The following is a 23,452-nucleotide window of genomic DNA, read 5'->3' as shown; positions in this document are numbered from 1 at the left end:
TTTACTTGCTCAGGGCTAACCCGAACCCATGAGATGATGAGTGAACACTCAATACGCCTGCTGTTTGTTTATTTGTGATGCTGAAATGATTCCTGAGGTCTCCATAGAAGCAGAGGTTAGCTTGTATTTGAGGTTAGTAATCCTCTGCCTTGTCGAAGTGTCCTTGAGCAAGAATTCTTTAAATTATACACCGATTGTCGTCGTGGTATATTGTTTTCCTTAAGTTGATGTACTGAAATACAAAACATCTGTCAAACAATGTGTGACAAAATGAACTTGACTCAAACCTGCTTATTAACTTTTTCGAAGCAACTTATGTCTTTAGCCAGAGGGGCTCAAACAAGCGTCCTTAATTTTGGTCACATGATAATAGGTGGGTGAATATGGGTGGGGAGTTGGGGTGAGTGACCCCCGTCACCTTCTAAAGATGGTCTCTCGGGTCTAAAGATCTATCTATCTATCTATCTATCTATCTATATATCCATCCATCCATCCTTCCATCCATCCATCCTATCTAAATAAAGACCTGAAATATTCTCGGTTTTGACCTGGTCTTCTCTCTGCAGATTTAATACTTCCAAGTTCTCAGTGAAGCTTTCTGTATCTTTAAGCAGCCCCTATACTTCCCTTCAGCTGTGGGAAGACTTTTCATCTCTGAATATTGCACTATGTACCAAAGGTTACCAGTGTGGAGTATATGTCATGCCCCTGACTCCGGGGGGCTTTGACATTGCAGTGGTGTGTTTTGAACGCCACTGGCATCAGTATGTGACCAGAGCAATCGACTGCGTTGCTTGAAGTGCGTGGGCACACATGCAGAATAAATTAACTACACTTGATGTGGTGTGACATGAGTCAGTGGTCAAGTAGCTCCTTGTTGCTGTGCAATGTGATCTGGAGATCTGATGGTGTTTTTTCCCAGTGGTTGGTTTGAAATTATGATGTAAATAGATTGCAATCAAGGACTCGTCTAAAGTCTAAACAGTGAATGCTGTTCTGCTGTATAATACAACTCTGAATACAAATTAAATGTACTCACATGGGCATGGTCAATGGGTATGTGGTCCATTGTTTGTGCCAAAGGAATATTTTCTTATATACATGCATATACATAAAAATGTTATGTATATAGCCCCATCTTTTTATGGAAACCAAAAAAATCTATCAAAACAAAAGTCTATCATCATCATCATAACTAGAAAATGTAAAATAACTATCATACAACGGCAGAAGACCATGAGACCAAGAACAGAAATCTGTGACTGCAGTGACACAGACGCACCAACAATGGACAGTTGCCTGGTCTGATGAATGTGGATTTCTGCTGAGGCTGCAGATGGTAGAGTCAGGATGGATACATCCATGGACCCAACGCCTTGTGTCAACTGTCCTGGGACATTTTGGGCCCTTAATCATGAACAGCCTATCAGAGTATACTGCTGCTATACATGTTCATCCCGCAATTTGCGGTCTTCTAATGTTTTTTTCCAGCAGGACGATGGACCATGTCACAAAGGAGAAGTGTTGCTTTTAAAGAGCTGCAGAGATTTGATCTGACCTTGGGATGTTTGCCAAATACAATGTACAAATACACCATAATAAGAACAAATTAATGGAGAAATAGAGGAAACGAGTAAAAAAAAAAAAACATCCTAATGTTAGTTTTGTATGTAATGTCGAGGCAGTATTCAATTTCTATGATACAAAGTTATAGTGTTTGGATTTGTATTAATTGCTTTAAACTTTAAAAACACTCAAAGAGCATGTGAACAGGTCTAGGTCAGAGTAACCACATTCACTTCCACTGAGCTTCTAAACCATCTGTAACCAGCTGCAACTCAGATTTCTGTGTATTGCTTCATCCCTGAAACTGACAGGTTCTTGGGTGGGGCAGGAGGAGGCAGACAGGCTAGAGGCAGTTAGGTTTAAACTGCTCTAAACATAAAGATGCACTGTATTAGCAGAGACAAATCAAGTGGGAGTGTTTTATCCGGTGGGATTTGAAAGGTGTCAGCTGTGTGTCGTGCTGAGGTGGTTTAAAAATCTACCTGGGAGATGTCAAGCCTGCCATCAACATTGCGCCAGTCGCAGTAACAAGTAAGGCAACATTAAAGGAAAGATGGGACATGTAATTATTCTCTTGCCTCTTCACCTGACAGCGCCTCGAAACACCCACTGATTAGGTACCAGCTTCCCTCAGCACTCAGCAAGAAGAAGCTTTAATTCTCACACATATTGTGCGTGAGTATCTGCACAATCTGCATAATCAAAATGTTCACATAATCTATAGAGCCACAAATATTACAGAAGTAACAGAGAATATATATTGATAAGGTGTTCTTGGTTTGTGAGCACAACATCTATTATTTGTTAAACAGCTAATAAGTCTGAACAAATTTAAATCCCAATTTATTGCAAGGAATATAAAGTGGTGTGCAAGAAGGCTTGGGCTGAAGTTTATGACATGTAAGGACTTTGTAACCATGTAACCATGACGATCTTAACCTAAATACGAAGTCCTTACATGTATGCACTGACTTCAGCCCGAGGCAGCTTGCACCCCAGTTTATATTCCTTGGAATAAATTAGGATTTCATGCGGTTAAAATTTTCATGGCTACAAGGTACCCAGTACCAGTGATGCAATAAATGGCACATACTTTATATAAATATATTTTCAAAACATTGTTATCACATTGGGTACCTGAATTTTTGGTCTTGTGAGCTCAAAATATGACCGTCCTTAAACTGACTGCTGAAAAATAAGAAAAACTAATTCAGACCAATTAAATTCAGAAAGATGGTTAGTAAATTATGTCAGTGTTTTACACTCAGTGGCATTTCTATTTCAACACTAAATGTTCGGCAATCATTCAATGTCAAATAGGCCTATTCAGTGGCTTGATGGCTTCAGTCAAGATTCAAATCTTAATAGCACAACAGTTTTTGCTGAACTCTAATACTGCTTCAGAAACAAAGACACTCTATTGAAGGAGTCGACTTGAGCAGTAAGCAACTCACCTATAAGTTTGTTTTATGTGTTATATGTTTTATCAACAAAATACTACCCTGATCAACTAAAACATATTATCTTTGAGCTGATGGTGAGAAAGAAGCAAGGAAAACCCTAAGGAAAACCATAGATATATATAACTAAAGCCAAAGAAGCTGCATTTTAATATTTGTAATGACATTTATCCAATCAATAGTTTCTTTCAAACAAGATTTAACTATAATGATAACTCATAATTTCCATGTTGGGGACATTGAGATTATGGAAAAAGGTTTTACAAGAACTCTGGTCTTCATTTCAGGGTTGGCTCCTCTAAATGTAATGTAAAAAAGTTTATTCATAGACGTAAATATTTAAATGTCAAACCCCATATCAAAGGATGGAACAGTAAACTAAATATATTTGCAAAATATCTTCAATGCGACCTTTTTGTATATTGTATGTTGTAAATAAATATATACTGTATATTTATTTATTTAATTTTTGCTCTACTTTTTTTGCGTTAGTTTGCCCTTAATACAGCATCAACACCAGAATAAGATAGATAGATAGATAGATAGATAGATAGATAGATAGATAGATAGATAGATAGATAGATAGATGTACTGTATTGATCCCATATTGGGAAATTCTTGTGTTACAGCAGCAGGTCAATGGCTTTGCACATAAAGCGAAGTAGCAATAAAAAAGACACGTAGAATTAAAATAGCTCAAAAATAAGTTAACCCTAACCCTAACCCTAAGTTAATGACACACAATAAAGTAGTAAAATACACATTAAGTACTAAATATAATAGAAGAACGAATAAGCCTATAAACAAGAGACTAAAGAGATGACAAACTATGAACAAGAGACATGTGTGCAAAGTTGCAGTAGTTGTTTGCATAAGTTGCATTAGTTTCGAAATGTGGACATATAAGGTTTGTACTTAAAGTCATTGTTTACAATAAAGTATGAATGAATCACAATCACAAAGAAAATACAACAGTGTCTATAATAAGATCTGAGCAGCAGAGGAAGAAAACACATTTAACAACCGCTCTATCCCACCATCCTCCCCCAGCCGCCCCGCCCCTGTAATGTCTCTGATTGGCTTAGGTTCGACATGAAGACTGATTATTGGTTGGAATTACGGAAGAACATCAAGGTAAGCCAATCAAAGGCAAGGTAGGGGTAGGTCTCTTTAACTGACGTTGGAGAAAAAAACGCCTGACAAGCCAGTCACTCACTTCCTGTTTACGTTTCCACGGATGCGTTCAGGAACAGAAACTACAGATAACTTGAGAAACAATCTCTTCACTACTCCGGTGGCGGCTCGTCTCAGTTAGCCTCCGTCTTCACCACTGTACCGAGGCGACGGACAGACGGAAGGACCCGTCCTGCCCATAGCGTAGGAGCGAAGAGAGCTAGCCGGGGCTAGCAGGTAGCTGGTAGCTAGCTAGCGACACAGCAAAAGAAACTCAGCAGCACGTCAACACTTACCTGAGCTCAACGTCTGCCAGTATGGAGAATAGATATAACCTCAAGAGTCCAGGTAAGCTCATTTTCAAATGTTTCCCCCCCGCTGCAGCTGCCAGTGAGCTTCCTAACACCTCACACATCGGAAACACATCTATTTACTGTGTTTTATTTATGTGCAGTCATTGTGGACAGCGTCCCTAAGAATACAATCACTACACTGACACGAGCCACATGCTAACTTTCTTATTTCTTAGTGCGTATACATGTTTGCTAGCTTCTCCCACTTGTGAATTACATGGGAATACTCTTCACACTATGTAGTGTTCAGATCAAAAATAATACTGCACGTTCAGTCTTCATGGGAACTACAACATCCTGGAGGTATGTGGTGTCGAGGTGTGTTATGCTTCACTTTGTTTAGGACACGTCTGCCTGTGTACTGTGTCTTCAGTCCTTCATAAACAATGGTTTCCTGGATTTGAGTAGCAACAGCCAGCAGGAGTCACAACTGGTTTGTCATGACATTTACTGACAGTGGATGTCTTCTTTTCTTAGTGAATCATTTAGTTCCACAGTCTCAATCTGTTTCTTAGTGATTAGTTTGAGAAAAAGTAAGGCTTGATTTTCTTTAAAACCCTAACCCTTTCAATTGTGATTTTTGCAACAAAATAGTGTAAGAAATGATTGACCTATAGATGGGGCTTTATTATATTTAAACACGATTCAAACTCCTTATGTGAATGTAAACTTATCTATACAGCACTTTTATAACTAATTTGTTTGGTCTGACTTTCAGATCTATCAGTTTAGTCCAAACCAAAATAACCGATGTGAAAATGGCCTCTGATTTGCCTGTGATGTTTGCAGTGTGAAAACACTTTGCAGCAGGTTTAGACACCATTAAACAAAAGAAGAAGAAACAAAAGCGGTTTGCAGGATTGCATGCAGTCTTGTCCATCAACGATATGATGCTTGAATGAAGAGGATGTTCATGTTGATGGCAGTAATACCTTAATGATATATCAGTGGCAATGAAATCAACAAAATTAACCGGTCCATTTTAGCTATTAAACTATATATGTGCACTTTATTCAAAACGTTTTCATACGATGGCCATTCTGACAACAGGCTGATCAATCATCAAATAGCCCATATTCCCAAATCAAAATTTGTCTCATAGGGCTTTAACAAGGTGTGACATCCTCTGCCCTTAACCCTCAACTAGAGTAAGGAAAAAACAAAAAAACAAAACTTAGAAACCTCAGAGAGAGCCACATGTGAGGGATCCCTCTCCCAGGACGGACAGAAGTGCAATAGATATCACGTGTAGAACATCAGAAAGATAAGGGTATTTGCAGCATTGATTAGAATAAACACTTTGTAGCTGATGTCAGACACATGTCTACAAACCAGTCAGTGTCAAGCATATAGATAAACGCAGCACATGTAGGTGATGATGACAGGACATACATGTGTCACACAAAATTCTTTAGTCCACTACCTACATTTTAAAGTGAAAACAAAACTAACCAGATGAAATATATACAATGTAACAAAGACATGAACCTTGGTTCAGTCGATGTCAATACATCGGCAAATCTGACTTTTAGGTTTATTGACATTTGGACAGGTTATTTTGATTGCTGGGATATTTATGATAATGTTAATAAACAACTCAACATACTATCAAAAAAGTGAAGTAATTTGTAAACATTTTATTGTGGAAAAGTTCTACATTAGTAGTATTATACATTTACATCAGAATTTTCCAACAGGAAATTATCCAATAGCATGTGTTATGAGGTCAACAGACAAAAAATCTAGTAAAATAAATAAAGCACTGAGTTCATGCCACGTATCACAAGTTGGCGTATCGTGTAAGCTGACTGTTTGCTCTACTAGTTTACAGCTCTTGCTCCAAGGACACACATACCAGTACACGCACAAGCAGGTGCTTACTACCCACAGGCATACATTATTTGTTTAAAGCCACTGGGCTGGAACTGGTTTGTCCAGGTTTCAGTTTAATATTCAGTTTCAGAATTACAAAGCCCACACATGTCTGCTGATGCCTTAGTGATGACCTGTGACCTTTTTTGTTCAATCATAGTGAAAAGTGTGAAGAAATAGAAAGGTGGGAAATGGTCTTCAGTGCTTTGTTGTAGTGGTAGTGTGAAAAGAAAAGAGTGTGCTGTTCCATTTCACATTGCCAAGTCTCCCCAACAGTGTTTTTGTAGTTAAATCATTAATTTCATTCCAAAGTTTCAGTTGATCTGTCAATTTATTAGTGACTTGATAATAAAATTAGTTTGTTGTGTTAAGTGATTCAGCCCTGCGGTGTGTATCGTCCATTTATTAACAATGGCAGTTATCTCTTTGGTGGAGCCAAGCCCAGCTGACACTGGCTGAGAGAGGTGGGGTACACACTGGACAGTTTTCCAGTCTGTTGCAGGGCTGACATATAGAGACAAACAACCATTGATGCTCACATTCACACCTACGAACAATTTAACCTGCATTTCTTTGCACTGTGGGATGGAACCAGAGTACCAAGAGAAAACCCATGCTTCCATGGGGAGAACATGATAACCCGTTACCCCACACAAGAATTACAATCAAAGAAGTTACAAATCGTCACAGATTACAATCCTGATCTAGTCAGGATTGAATCTGAGAATGAAACAAATGACAGGAGCCAAATCAACCACTGCAGCAGAGATGAAGCTGCTGGTGAGTCTGCTGCTGCTGGAGGGCAGTGCTCCAGAGTCGTCCTGCATGTTCTGTGATATGTTCACTCTCCTACGTGTTTGTTTGTGTTCCCTTCATGCAAATGTCCTGCCTTCATCCACGTGGAAGAACACAAATTATGATGATGGTCTCGGAAAATGTATATTTTGGAAATCAACGTGCCCTGGTGCTGTAACCTTGACACAAGCCCAGAGTTTGCCAGCTGTTTTCGTTGTTGACTCTTGGCTGGCCTTTTAATTTTTTTGTGCAGGAGCCCGACGGTCACATTCACAGTGCTGTTTGGTGTATTTTTCATTTTGTTCTAGTTGGTGCGCTGTCTAGCCTGGTGTGTTAAATTTCCTTCATTCCATCCCTCCTTACTGTACCTTATCATACTCCTTTCACAAAATTCAGGAGCTGACTCAAAGAGTGGGATTAGTTCCTCTTTGTACCCCTGGCTTTACCTTTTAGCTGAACGTGGTGAAAGCAGCAGCTGCTGAAAAGCAATAAAAAAAATTTAAAAAAAAGCTCAGACTTTGGAAGAGTCTCTTACCCCCCCTCCCCTGGGCTCTATGCTTTTTTTCATCTTTGGGGTTGGCTTGTATTACGCAGTTGTATCCTCTCTCTCCCCTCTGGACCAGCTATGAATCATTCCCGGTGGCAAACACTCAAAATGTGTGTTATATAAGATGATGTGGCATACAAGGATTATCGCCCTATTGCCTTTAGCTACTGACTGGACCTCTGCAAACTCAACAGAGGCCAGAGGCACTAGTGTGGGAAAGGGCTTTTCCTTGTCATCTCTGCTTACTGTTACCGGAAGGACGAACCAAAAATGGGCATGGGAAATGAAGCGGCTGTCAAAATGCATCCAGATATTGGCAGAGACGATGTTGAACGCCTTCCCCTCTCCTCTTCAGCATCCCTAGGAATTACAGTACCATCATACCGGACAGTCTGCAATGTATTATCTATATGACCTGTCAATGCAGGAAGTTCTGTTCTCTTTTCGTAGTAAAGGTCATATTATAGTCGAATGTGGTGGAGGAGTACTCAATGTTGAATAGTTGACTAACCATAGGGAGCAGCCATCACGTTTGACGTATTGAATATATGTAGAGCCACTCATGTAGAATTACTACTGTGAATAGAAACTGTATGCACCTCACATCAGATTATGAGGCAAGCTGACCTGTTTTCCACAGGGCAGGTATGTGTGGAAGGATGTGCCGCTCATTTATGTTGGTAGTTTGAGGTTTGCCCGAAAGTTACCTGACAAGCTACGCCTTTAGTTCAACCTCTTTACTTGTGCTAAACCTTTTTGTCTTGTTTTTAACACTTGAGAGTTGTTCATCAGATGTAGTCTCAGATTTCTGTATTCTGGTCTGCTCCTTATCTGATCTTCGTCATCAGGGCTTTATCAGGGATGTAATAATAATAATAGTAATAGTAATGATCCATTTGCTGAAAAATGTCTCAATCTTAAGTTAAACTTTTACAGCATGAGGAATCAAGGTGTGTTAAGTTACTGCATCATCAACACTATTAGTTTTTTTAGTTCCTGTGGCTGTTTGACAGTAAAGACCTACCTCTGTTTTTAATTATTGTGAAAATGCATTAAGGAAGTGCCATGTTGGTTACATTGTAACTAACTTAGCAATTTAATACTGCAGAGCAGAAAGTAACTAACTTAGCTCCTGCTGTGACAAAGTGTGGCTGATTAGTGATAAATAAAGCATTATTAAATGCACAGGATTTTGGTAGAGGCATACCTAAATTCATGATATGAAACTATGCAAATAAGACAGTGTTTCAGATACAGTATTGTAAACCAGTGGTGGTTAAATCTAGTCCTAACAATTTAGCTATTATCAGAGTTTTTCAAGTCAAGTCAACTAGTCAATAAGTAGTTAACTATTAGAAAATAGCCCATTCAATCACATACAGATCTAAGGGTTTGCAAAATCTTTTCATATAATTTCTCTTTCTGGTGATAGTTTCTCCTCTCTATACCCAGTGGCCTTCAAGTACTTCTAACAGAAGATGAGAGAAGTGTTGCAGTCTCGGTAATGTCTGTCAAATACTCCAGTAACGAAATGTCACAATACCAGAGACTTGGAAGGTGGCACCAGTGGGAAATTCAATGATTCTCAATAACAAATGAGTTATCACAGTAAAAAGTAGAATATAACAGAGGCTGTTGTTCACACAGTGATCTAACACGCACACACCTCCATAAAGCTTGTGTGCAAGCAGTAGTTAAAATTGACCAACAAGGTGTCTGACCAATAGTGGGATAATATTCATTTAACAAGTTAACATTATATTTTGACAGACAGAATGATGGTAGCCTACTTATGTTTTGAACACCCAGCTTAAGATGGCGTATGTTCGTGTGTGTGTGTGTGTGTGTGTGTGTGTGTGTGTGTGTGTGTGTGTGTGTGTGTGTGTGTGTGTGTGTGTGTGTGTGTGTGTGTGTGTGTGTGTGTGTGTGTGTGTGTGTGTGTGTGTGTGTGTGTGTGTGTAACATCACTTCAACAGATGGCAGCTGACAGAATGTCATTTCGACCCAATGCTGTCAAACAGAAACTCACTCACCCTGAATTCTCTGTACAGATCTGGATGTGCGAGTTGGAGGTGTTTCTTCATTTTGATGGAAATGCTCTGGTTTTGCTTATATATTCCAGTTGTCTGTAACTTGTCTTAATTATAATCTGCGTCAAAGGCAAAATATGTCCATACACCTGTCTTCCACAAGTTGTTGCAGACCTGTTGCTGCACCGGCACCTGTCGATGCCATTCCATGTGTTATTGATGTTGTTTACTATGCCTGGTTTCTAGTTCTTCTCTTCAAATTTGACCCTTGGAGGATTATTGCACTGCCCGTCGTCTGCCATGATCTGTTTCCCTTGTGAACCTTTTTCATTGGACTTCCAGTTTTACTTTGAAATATCTGTTCCCCTTTGTTTACTGTGAGTTTTACCTCCTATACCCTGTGTTTGTGAGTGTTGTGTTTTCCACCCTGTGCTTTGAGTGTTTCTCCCCTGTCATTCGTGTTTGTATTATTGGACTGTACTTTCTGGACTTTGGATTCCTGCTTGCTCCCTTTTTGGAAAGGTTTGCTTGTTTGGACTGTCCTCACTGGTATGACTCTGCCTTTACCTTCCACAAGCCATGTCCCTTTTTTGTTTAATTAGAGCACTGCAATGTTCTTCTCTGATTCCATGTCTGCTGTGATGGCCCTCCCCAATGTCTTTTTGCACCAGTTGTCACATCGTCCCTTACTTGAAGAACCTAATTTCCTGTAGAAAAACAGGTTCTGTCCGATTTTTCAGAATTTCAGCATCAAGTAGTTGTTGTCATTAATACTCCAGTCGTCTTTATCCTCAGTGTGGCAATCCAGGCCGGCTCCATTATACACTGAGTAAACCACAGCACCTAATCCTTCTCAGAATGATGTCTTTAAATTTTGGGCAATGCAGTATTTATCTAGAGCACATGCTACATCAATGCATGTGTCATGATGACTGCTTATTCAATCAGGGCTGCAAGGCCTTATTCCCTTACTAGGATGATAGCCAGCTTGACTTCTTGTGATGGTGGCAAGTACACGCCCCTTTCATGAAGCGCAACCAATACAAAACAATACGGGAAACCCCCTCCCAGACACTGATATGGTTATTTTTTCAATTGTAAAGTAGCTTATACAGTATCATATTCTCCATTATTTAATAGCCCACTTTAATGGATTCTTGTAACAAATATATTTTTTTGAAAAATTGTTTTGCCCATGTCCCCACCTCAAAAAATCCATTGTCATTTTAGCTTTACTTTGGTGTTATCAAAACCAATTCGGCCAATGCAACAAAGGTAAATCTCACATGTTAAACACCATAACAGTCAAATAAAGTTAAGGTAATAAATAGAAGTCATGGCAGTGGGTGGCTAGGTATACTGACGGATAATTTGACAATCAAACACTTCCCACTGAGATTTGGACGAGACACAGGGATATCATGTCCCTGACCTGAGGAGCTGAAAGAGTCCCAGCCTAAGGGAGAGCTGGCCCTGCCATCAAAGCTGGAGCGGCCAGCCACTGTCCCAGAAGATCCAGATGGATAAGGTTCAAAGCTGGCTCTCCCAAGTAGCTCATCTCTCAGTCTGAAGTGCCTGTCCAGCCCTGATAGTCCATCACACCTCTGAGCACTCCTGATTCCCCTCTGCAGGGCACTGATGGATTCTTAAAGTGAGAAATCATGACTAACCTGCGGGCAAAAAGATAGAGTGGATGGTTTAACCTGAATAGCTTTTAGCCCTAGCTCTCACAGAGACTCCATTCCTCTTCATCTACCTGCCACCTAAAAGTGTCCCTGTCTTTCTTTCTGGCCCACGCCACTGAGATTTTCTAGAATGCATTGAATTGTAAAACTTTTCAGACAGAGAAATGTCTTTCTTTTTGGATGTAAGAAAAAAACGCATCTATATTATTCATAAAAGTGATAACATAAACAACATATGTGCATATCATATGTGAAGATTGATAACTGGGAAGAAGGATCACATAAATAGTTTTTTCCTGCTCACAGCAGCACTCTTGAGTCTGTGTTTTCTGCCGACTCAGTCCTCCTCCACGCAGTCACAATGTGTAATTTAATGCCTCATTTACTGCTGCTGCTGCTGCTGCTGCTATGTTAATGAGGCCCAGTGTCACTGGTTGGTATTTATGCTGTCAGGATAACTTAGGCCATACTTTCGATCATCTTAAACCACATATTGAAGTCAAATTGTTGTAAGAATGGACACGTGGTAATTTGGAGCCATACATCGCTTCCTACACAGTTTTGTAAAAATAGATGAGGCTAAATTTGTCATCATTGTTATACCGCTGCACCAAAGATAACCGTGGACGGAGGCATTATGTCTTTGGGTCGTCCGTCCGTCCGTCCGTCATCCAAAAGTGAAACATCAAATCGCATCAGATCAATGTTTCAGGCAATGTTTATTTATATAAAATGTATTTTTCTCTCTCTCAAGCTCTAAGTAGGGAGAATAATAATCTAAAATATGCAAAATGTTGCCGATATGTCCCAGACTCCCAGCACACACATAATTACATATTAACTGTGCTTGTGACAGTGAAGAAGTTAAGCCATTGACTTAATCGACCTAGATGTTGTTGTTCTGAAGAAAAATCAGTCGAGCAATTTGGCCTAGTTAGCATCCATAATGCCACCTACTGTTTCATCAGCATAGAACATTGAGCAAAGACTTAAATGTTTTAGTGCAAGCATGGATTTAAGATCATAAATAAAGTGTGGAATTTAAAAAATGAGAAGTATGTGGGAACCCGATCATGAAAGGTATACACCCACAAAGACAGACACAGAGGAATTAGACCTCCACAGCTTTTGCTTTCCTCCACCAACTTTCAGCTCCGCAACACATGTCCTGCAGCCTTTGCTCCTTCATCATCTTTTCATTTTAATTGCTGTCATTTTTTCCCCTCCTTCACTCTTCCCCTCAGTGATTATTTATTTTCCTCGCACCACACTCTTGTTCTCTCTTGAATAGCAGTCCTGTGTCCACAGGAACATTTTCAGAACACTGTGAGTTTTGATTCTTGCACTCCAGGCTACCAGCTGTTTGTACTATTGGGTTTTTATAGGAATTCTAACAGTAACACTTGTTTGTTGTGCCTAACATCAAAGGTGCCCATCTCCTTTACAGTGTTGTGAGATTGGCTCCAGGCTACCTTCGGAGAACTTTTACCACCCGTATCTAGTATTTTTTATCCTACATGAGAAATCTGAGTTTTAAGATTTTCTATGTGCTGTTTTTCCAAAGCATCCAAAATACACTCTCTGCAAGCTGGTGTCTGTACTCAGCTAAAGACCTTAACGGGATAGTTCACCCAATAATGAAAATTCACTCATTATCTACTCACCACTATGCCGATGGAGGAGGATGGAGGAGTCGACAAAACACTTTTGAAGTTTCAGGGGTAAACAGCGTTGCAGCCAAATCCAATACAATTGAAGTAACTGGGTGACCACGTCTTCAAACGTAAAAAAACCAACAGAAAAAAACAGAAAATGCCTCCATGCTGCTCCTGTGGTGTCATCCAAGTGTCCGTCAGCCACGACATTAACATTCGACTCAAAACGGCGTCGTTTACACCATGTTTTTAGCCTAAATGTCCTCTGATATCCTCAGCCCGGAGCCGCGCTCACACACCGCACAAGCTCACGCCTCTATGCTCTCGCCTAAGGGGCACGTGATGAGAAATAATAATTTTGGTGAAATAAGATTAGATTAGAGTGATATAAAGATTTATACAAAACACTGCTTGAAAAAAGTTTGCTCAAACTGTTTTGTCAATTACAGAGACAAAACTCTGGAATGCTATCACTACAAATAATTGTGTACTAATTTGATCACCTTTAAATGTTAATAGTTGAAAGACAGTCAGTCACATGAGCGGATCTCTGAATGTCTACACACTGGTCAGTCCAGAAAATGTATTGTTGTGCATGAAAAAGGCTAGAACGATGCGCTTATCTCCTGATTCAATACTATTATGAAACTTGGATGCTGATGCTATATGTGTTATGAATCAATATTACAATTTATTTTTATGAATCTGTTGTAATATATATATAATATATACTGTCCCTGTTTTAAATAAAGCAATCAGGAATGAAAGAGGGCTCTGTTTCTGTAGTTCAACAAGATGAACAGAGCTCGTTGCATCAGTTTCACGATGCAACTGAGCAAGTTGCCCATGAAAAATGAGGCTTTTAAAGTTACTGCTGCAGTGGTCTCAGATACATTTAATGAAAATTGAATTTCCTCTGCTGCCAATCTCATTTTCAGCTTGTAGCTACAGGTTGTGAACAAGTAGTCTGCCCCGCAGCTGCCTCATAATTTCTGAATGCGAAATGTTGACACGGTTGACGGATGGATGGAGCTCAAACAGTTTAGCACCGCAGACACATGTTCAGATGTTTGCGGATAGGTGCACTGATGATTCTCTGCACAGTCAAGCTTCCTGTCTGTTATTTAATTTGGTGGGTTTTATGCTTGTTTTTTTTTTCCTGAAAACTTGACAGACTGTCACTGATGAAGGAGGAATTATGTATGCACGCATATGTGTTGATAGAGCAGAGATGATGCGAGGCGGTAGAATCAAACCCACAACATTAAAAGCGCATGCCATCACACATTACCAGTAACATCCCTCAAGCAGGTTATTTTATCATTCTGATTGAAATATAGCCAAGATCTCTTGTGCTTTGGAGTTCTCATTCAGGGGTACAGACACCTATCTGGGCAGGCAACGTTTATCACCCTGGGAAAGATTTGTGCAATGCAAAATTAAAAAAACACGAGGTGTATTCTTATCAGCTGTGGGTCTAGATACACGAGTAGTCTGAGGCACGGACGTTCGATTTATTTACATAAGATCAGTTTCTCATCTGCTCTTGTGTCTTTTTTTTAGCTTGAGTAAGATTGCAAGCACTTTGTGACCCCCGCTGCTTGTTAAAACAAGAGGAGGTAAGGAAAGCCATAAAAATGCATGCAGACCACCCACTCCCCATTCTAGTGTGGACTTATTGCGATAGGTTCACATCTCCACTGCAGAGTGTCTGTCCTTGGGCGGAATAAGACAGCGCACGTGCCCTGAAAGCTGCGTGGTGTCAGACCATCTCTCTGCTCCACTGCCTCATCCCATACCCTCTGCAGCCTGCACATCCTCCCAGCTTTCCTGGCCTTCCACCCTGTTATTTGTCCTCCCACCCATCCCCACTGCTGCCCCTCATCTTCCTCTCCTGTGTTCATTTCGCAGTCTCCATTTCTAGCTCAACTCCCCAGCAATCCACGCTCGATTGGATTCCAAATCAATTTTGCCTCCATGAATACCTCTTAGTTCTGCTTTCCTTGTCACAATTACTTTCCAATTTTCAGCCTCATTCTGTTTCCTCTTGCTGTGCAGCGGTAGCTGGTAGCTGGAGCTTTAGAGGCATCCCACGAGACGGCAAAAGCAAGCAAACTGACCTTGCTTTCCTATTGCTCAACAGCTACTTTGAAACTGGTGATGAGCACTGTTAACGTGAGGCTGAGACTGAGACATCAGCACCTGTTGTTGTGTTGCCCCCATGTACTCGCATCGTAGTAGTCAGTGTTTCATCATCATCATCATCATCATCATCATCATCATCATCATCATCACCACCACCACACTTGTGTAACTCTCCTTCCTATAGTGATGAGGTAGTTTGTATTCAGATTAACACAAACGGTCTGAGTGTGCTGCGGGCTAGGTCATGACACAAGGGTTAATACGAGCAGATGTTCTTCTGGCCCCCTCATTCTGAAAGCCCATTGCATCTGCACGTCAACTTACTCAAATGCTGCCATGGGGAGAGATTGACCTCTTAAATACAACAACAAAAAAAACTTGTTTACTCTTCTTTTTGCCTTGAGCCAGGGTTACAAGTTCAGCTGTGTTTGTAGCACGAAGCATCTGCTAATCATCCACTAATCCCCAATGAGCAATTTACAACAATCTTTCAACTTGAGTGATATGTGGGTACAGGCAAAATGTACTGACACCAACAATAAGGTATATCCTGTCCTTGCAATAAGCAAATTGATTCATTCATTATTATTATAACTTTTAATATTAAAAGATGAGATAGCATAGTGGGAAGGTGGACATATCTTCACTATAAAGACAGTAAAAAATGTAAACCATTAGAGCGGCGATGTATATCCTTTGTGTGCTGTATATACCTCAATCAGGCAATATTAACTTTTTTTATTTTGAAATTTTGTATGTATGTCATGACATCAGTTATATAATAATTGGTTGGTATAAGCTGTGGATCGTAAATCTTATGGGTTGCAAAAGTTTAAATATAATATTGAACTTCACATTGATGTCATGATGACACAGTTGATGATGCAGATGATACATCTTTGTGCTATTGAATGCAGAGACACCGTGAAAAAGCATACATGAACTATGCATGATGTCTAAGGAGATCAATTGGAAAATGTTTTTTTTTTGTTGACCTCAATAATTACCCAGCATCACCAGCATGCAGGGTAATTCATATTTATTAACCTGACATACAATTAATTGATCACTCGATTAATCATGCTGATAATTCAAGTTGTTTTGACTTTGCTCTTTTTTATTTTTGTCCTAGTGCTTCAAACTTAAGTCCCTGCTAATAAGGCACAATACTGGCTGCAGATACTTAAAGCCTGCTAGAGAAACGTAAACACATCCATAAAGACTTTTCAGATACTGAGTAACAATTATCAGTACAAAAAAAACCTCTGCCACACTGCTGTCTTGTTCCCAGTTCTTCTAATCTATCTGGCAACTGTCTGGCTGAGTGTTGCGGACCTTTACACGAGGAAGACCAATTGTGGATGACCCAGTGCCATGTCACATTAAAAGCATACCAGGAAAGGGAGGCTGGAAAGCTTGTATTGTGACAGCAGCTTAACGGCTGACAAAAAAATTCAAACAGCCAAGTTGAATTTACTGGAATTAATTAGTCAGCTTTTAAAAAGATTAATTGCAAGAAGCCAAGTGGTGAGTATGATATGAGTGTGTTGGAATTAGTGCTATGGAAATGTTCTTGTAAACATGGAGGAGGGGGATGAGTTTGTATTCACAGAAAATTCAAACAAAAGTAGATCAGAAAACAGGGAGGCTTCTTATATAAATATGATGAAATATTCTTGAGAAACAAGGGAAATTATGAATAATTTAGATAAAATAATACATTCTTAGCTTAGATATCCATGGTGACTAAATGGGTTCTTCCTCTCAAGTTGCAAAAAAATGTTTTCTTAATCAAACTCGATTTGATGCATTTAATCATGCAGGAAGCCAGTCGGCCCCCCAAAGGCTTAGTAGGATCAAAATGTGCAAAAGAGTTTAATTGAATAGTTGTGAAGAAACAATCAGTTCCAAACGGGATTTTTGGATTAGATGTGTGAAGATGCATTGTTGTTCCAGCCTATTCCTCTCACTGTCTGAAAGACTGTGACAGTGAGTGTGTTGTTTTTTTTTGCACCGTCAGTTCTTGGAGTCCTATCCCTCCGCATGCTTTCTCATCTGTCCATCTGTGTTAGCATCCTGTTACCCAGGAGAACAGCACATTTGAAGCTCACTACATCAGGGATTTCAGGAATCTTGGCCCAGACATTTGGGTGGAATTGTAGACATGGTGGTGGACTGCTGCAAATTCTGAGGATGTACAATGGAGTTAGGCTTTGTGCTGCGATAGTGACAGAGGCAGGGCAGCAAATAATTATGACAATGGAGCCAATATACATAATTTCTAAAGTACAAGTATAAACAGTTCATACACGAGATGGAGGTATGGCACAGAATCCTTACTCACTGTGGTGTTGCCAGCTTTTGTGTTGGCCCTATATGCAAATGTTTCATGTATATTTGAGCTTTTATTATATCTAAATGTCTAAATATTTCTACAGAGTGAAAGGTGAGGAAAACAATCTGGCAACCTGGTTCACTCATGTAGCACCGTCACATAATCGGCTAAAGCAATGTCTCACGCTTGTTAAAGTTCAGTGCATGAACAATACAAATCAATGGTTTTCTAATCAAAGTCACAAGCCAGATGGGGAGAAACAAGGCTCTGTGGCAAGACAGGGAGAAATGAAGAGTCAGAGCATGTAGCAGCCGAAAATCAAAAGGAAGACATCACACTGGGGAATAGCGGGCAAACTGCAGGTGGTCAGAGTAAGACAAGAAAGCTTCGAGCCATACAAATGAGCAGAGGAAATATAGGGAAGGACAATAATTGTGTATTTGTCCTCCACAGATCCAACCTTTTGTCTTGAATAATGCAACTTTCTGGTCTCAGGTGAAGTAGCTTGGAACACAATGTGGTGTTTTGGTATTTGGTGTTTTCACGGCCCGGCCAGTGTCGCTCCAATGGAAAAAATGGTAACGACCAATGATGTAAGCGCTAATGATCATAATTTACTCTGCAGGTACTAACCTCAGGTGTTTTGTTCTATTTTTTGTTTCTTTTGAAAAACCAGCGGTGAAGAGGCTGATGAAGGAGGCTGCTGAACTGAGGGATCCCACAGAGCACTACCACGCCCAGCCGCTGGAAGTAAGTTCACCACAGAACCCAACACAGCTGCGGCACCTGTCAGTATTTGTACCATAGGCTCACATCAGCAGCTGAAGTTCACCAAAACAAGCAATTTCTTCATGCAGTCAGATTACATATATAACATCAACGCAAAGATGTAAACAGACACGAAGACACTAAATTGTGTCATTTACAAATATTTGAACCTGAACGAAATATTAGCATGATGCGATTTCATGAAAGCCACAGGTAACGCTGGAAATGAGTCATCCAGAAATTCCCTGAGCTGTGTGCACCTACGGATGATCATGTGGACCCACACAGACCAACTACACTGGCTTCCCCCGCAGAGTAACACAGCGTGTTTATTCGCTTTAGTGAATGCAAGAACCAAATATTTTTAGTGTGGGGAATTTTGTGTCAACATTTTTTTTTCAGTCAAATTCTGTCTTGAAGTTTTGTTCATCATATCCATCACTTGTCACTCAGAGGCCAGTCAGGGAGTGTATATATCCACCTAGGCTAATGCTCCACCTCGCAATTTTTAAATAAGTTAAAAAAAATCCTGTACCTGTTTATCCAGATCAGCTCTGGAATTGAATGGGTTCTTTCTTGGGTCATGTCCCATCCCTCAACAAAATTAAATGGAAATGGGTTCTGTAGTTTTTTGAGAGATCCTACTGACAGACAAATAAACAATCAGACAAACAGCAATGAAAACATATCTTCCTTGGCAGAGGTAATAAAACTGTACTCACCAAACTAATGACATCTGAGAACATGGTGACATCACAAAATAAAAGCCAGGTGAGTCAGGAAACACAAACAGTCAGAAGATCACAATGGTCTTGAACAAACTTTCCTCGTTAGTTAAAGAAGAAAGAGAAAACTAATTAGAGCATTCCAAACTGTCCAATGTAAACATCATATTTAACAAAACAGATTCTTACAGTTTGATGAAATGTTCCCTGGCTTCTGTTATTTACATTTTAATGTGAGAAGGAAGGAAGAGGAAGTTAAACCCCAAGTTGCTACTGATGTATGAAGGTACAATTTTATGTTTCTATGTGTGTGTTGACACACATATATAATATATATTTTAATTGAAGAATGGGGATGAGGATTTATATAACTGCTTAACATTAGCACATCAAACCACTGTGGGAGTAAAATTTCACGTTGCACAGTTGAAGTCGGTCTCAGTGTCGTCACTTCACACAGCCATGAGAAGTCACAGGGTCCTCATGTCTGTGGCATGTGCTCGATGTGACATTTCCCTCCTCTTCTCTCTGCAGGATAACCTCTTCGAATGGCACTTCTCCGTACGCGGGCCTCCAGATTCAGATTTTGATGGTGGCGTTTACCACGGCAGGATCGTGCTTCCCCCAGAGTACCCCATGAAGCCCCCCAGCATCATCCTCCTCACAGTAAGCAGCGGCCAAAGGCCACGGCTCTCTCACATCCGATTAGTCTCCTGCGGAAGCTGAACGGGGAAACATCGCATCAAATGATCAAAGAGTTGAAAAAGGACAGCATGTCATTTAACCTTCAGCCATTTCTAGTTGCATCACACGTGGTGACAGTTGTCAGAGTAAAGCGCGGGCTGTCACCAAACTGTCAGAGGGATCCACACTTCTTTAAAGAGAACATGAGATCTTGTCATTGTGTTCAGACAGCTGTGTGACACTTGCACTAATTGCTGCCTGATAAAAGCTGGAGCACTCTTGAATTGTTGTGATTGAAACATATTCTTTCCTCTTGTCTATGATATTTCTATGATATTTTCAGTTTGCAAACTCTTACTTTGCAGAAGAGCAGACCACATTTCCTCATTCCTTACTCTCAACTCGTTCAAACCCCCATGTCAGTTTTGCTTGTCATAACTTTCGAGAATGTATGTTTTATTCATTTCTCCCCACCCACATACTCACCTCCACCTCCTCTTTATTATCTTCCCTCCTAGCCAAACGGAAGATTCGAAGTTGGTAAGAAGATTTGCCTGAGCATCTCTGGCCACCATCCAGAGACCTGGCAGCCGTCTTGGAGCAGTAAGTTGCCCCACATTCCTCTTGAAACGTTCTTCTGGAAAAAATGTCATATTTGAGAGCTCACAAATTTGACCATTCACATACATTTCCAGCAGACGTGTGGAAAACAGTTATCTGCAGATGTGCTCTGCTTTGGCCCTTGATATTTTTCAGTACAGATATTGTATATATTGTGTTGTGAGGAGGAACCTTGAGTGACGGCTTGAAGTAGCAGTGATAATGCTGTCCATTATTATCATAAATCGCATTACGCTCAATTCTCCAATGAAAAGCAGTTTTCAGATAATGACACTCTAGAATGGCACTCAGAAGAGCACATACCTCCACCAAGGCCCAACAGTCCCCTTAAATTTAATCACTTCACTGATTAAAAAAATACAATAAAATCAAGATCCATCAATTATTTCTTGGAAAATTAGTAAAAATGACTAATTTCCTATCTCACAATGTTAAAGAAACAGAACCAACATTTCCTGGATTAACCATTTTTTCTGGACCTGCACCAAAATTCTTTCTTGGCCCATGTCCGATCCTTCCACCAAGTTTCGTGGAAATCCGTTTTGTATTTGTAGCTTAATCCTGCCAAAAAACAAACATACAAGCCGAAGCACAGTGGCGAAAACATAACCTCCTTAGTGGACGTAATAACACTCAGGATGTCGCCATCACAAACAAATAATGAGTTTTTAATAAAAGCAGGGAAAAAGACATTGTTTGGGGTGATATTATTTGTTACTTTAATTCCAAACTTTGGTATTACTACATGTTGTGTATAACAAACATGCACTCATTTTGTCATTTCATATTTGCCATTCTGCTTCTGACTTTCTCTCTTTTAAAAAAAAGTCATTGCCTTTCTTAGCTTTATTTTTATTTCAATACTGTTACCGCTGCTATCGGGGAAACGAAATAGTTCCTGCAAATATTTCAAAGGAAAAGGAACAGAAGAAACTGTGCTCTTTGAGGTGCAAGTACGCTTATTTATTTAAACATCTCAGCTGGAAGTGTTGTGCAGAATATCAGCATTCCCAAATTTGGCAAAACGGAAATGACTGGAAATAGTTTATGCATGCAGAGTGTTTTCCAGTTAGAAAAAATTAATTAAAGCAGCAGAGTGTTGAGGCAGTCATGGCTCTGTTGTTTTACTGAAGCCAGTAGTGCTGTGGAAATTAATCAAGACAACAAACAAACATGGAGAAGCATTGATCAGCAAATTATACCAGGAGCTATCACAAAAAGTTTGTAAAGTATGAAATTAGATATTTATAAAACTGGGGAAATAACAAATTAATTCAGTTTTTAAGCCTGCAGTTGAACCGTGTGTGTGTGTGTGTGTGTGTGTGTGTGTGTGTGTGTGTGTGTGTGTGTGTGTGTGTGTGTGTGTGTGTGTGTGTGTGTGTGTGTGTGTGTGTGTGTGTGTGTGTGTGTGTGTGTGTGTGTGTGTGTGTGTAACTGTAATATAATAAACCAGTTTTAATGTTATTAAAGTTAATTACTTTTACTGTTGACTACTGGACTAACCTGGCTAAATAAAGGCTTGTTTTCCTTTTTTAACCTCTAAAGTCAAAGAAAAGTTTTTTTCCAAGAACTTATTTTAGTTCTTTACTGGTAATCCATCCTTTTGCTGAGTTTTGCTTTCATGTTACTTCCCAGTGTGGGACTTCAATCAGCGGGAACTCAGTGGGAGACGGTGCATTTTACCTCAAAGAATTTTTTCCCATACCGGTTTCCTCTTTTAACCAAAAACAAAAGTTCAAATCAATAACACAATTAATTCAACAACAATGGATGCTTTACACTTCTTTCTGCCAACATGCCACTGGTCACATGGCTGGCCATGCCTTAGAGATTTGACTTCCCCTCCTGTGTGTACAAGTTGTGTCTCATCCTGTTTGGATTGAGCGCAGGAGGCCCGGCTGGATGATTACTCTGAGTTGTGAACGTCACAGGGAGACCAGCTGCAGTGATTCCCTGCTTATGCTCACCGCTGTTGGCTGCTGTTTCACTTTGTGTGCTACGCCAACGCATTTAATGAAGTGTGAAGTAATTCAAAAATTCCCTCTGATGTCACTTTAAAGAAGATTTATAATTTCACATTTTACATATTCCTATTTCTTTAGATAGATACATACATATATACTTATTCATGAATATGTTTATTTATTTTTCCTCCGGCTGTTTTCCTGGGCTATTTGTATTTAATACTGTAAGAGTGCCAGAATTTGAATATTTATTCTACAATAAATGTGTCATGCATTTTTATGTTACATTCTCAAGGATTGCAAATAGGAAGAGAAGCAGGTGTATAGTACACACACACACACACACACACACACACACACACACACACACACACACACACACACACACACACACACACACACACACACACACACACACACACACACACTGATCCATTCATCTTTTTCAGAAGCTGAGAAGATTCAAAAGTTAGAAAGTTGGCCCGTTTCTCAGAAGACTGCTGTTTTTAAAGTAAAATGTGCTGCTGCTGCCTCAGATGACTTTCCAATTTAACTTTGATTTTTCTGGTGACTTAATTTAATGACAGTGGAGTCCAATTTACGTTATGAGTCTGCAAATGCAACTACATAATTTGACAAGGCGTGTAGAGCTCTGTTATCCGATGTCAGTCACAGCAGCTCAGTTTTAATAAGGGTAAAAAATGTTTAACTCTCAAAGTCAAGGATTTTTCAGCAGATGCAGGTTATTGTTAATGCTTCAGTATTTCATTGCAAAAGATTTCTTTACATCTTTCATAAAACACATTAATTATTCAAATGCTCCACAATTCACATTTCTATTTGTGTCCAATTTAATTTCAAAGGTTTGAGAATCCCTACATGATCTCATAACAAATAAGAATATTCCAATATTTTTATATTTTACACTCTATAATGGGGCGATAACAAGATATAATCAAAGAAACAAAAGTACAGAGAGCAAACTAGAATGGCACACGTTATAGTGCATACTTCCACCAAGGCTTCAAACTGCAAATATATCAGTCTCCTAAACATGCCTGTTTTCTTCATCAA

The 23,452-nt window shown here is 39.7% G+C and overlaps 1 protein-coding gene across 1 annotated transcript in view; it reads left to right on the top strand.

Annotated features, from left to right (window-relative positions):
• Positions 1-4,211: 4,211 nt before the first annotated feature.
• Positions 4,212-23,452, top strand: part of ube2j1 (ubiquitin-conjugating enzyme E2, J1) — a 35,955-nt gene continuing 16,714 nt past the window's right edge. The window contains exons 1-4 of the mRNA XM_035143913.2: positions 4,212-4,547; positions 18,293-18,366; positions 19,644-19,775; positions 20,312-20,396. Coding sequence (XP_034999804.2) covers positions 4,517-4,547; positions 18,293-18,366; positions 19,644-19,775; positions 20,312-20,396 — 322 coding nt within the window. The 5' untranslated portion in view covers positions 4,212-4,516. The remainder of the gene's footprint in view (positions 4,548-18,292; positions 18,367-19,643; positions 19,776-20,311; positions 20,397-23,452) is intronic.

The sequence above is a fragment of the Hippoglossus stenolepis genome, chromosome 20 (genome assembly GCF_022539355.2).
Source record: "Hippoglossus stenolepis isolate QCI-W04-F060 chromosome 20, HSTE1.2, whole genome shotgun sequence".
NCBI classification, from domain to species: domain Eukaryota; kingdom Metazoa; phylum Chordata; class Actinopteri; order Pleuronectiformes; family Pleuronectidae; genus Hippoglossus; species Hippoglossus stenolepis.
This window is presented reverse-complemented; position numbering and strand designations above follow the sequence as displayed.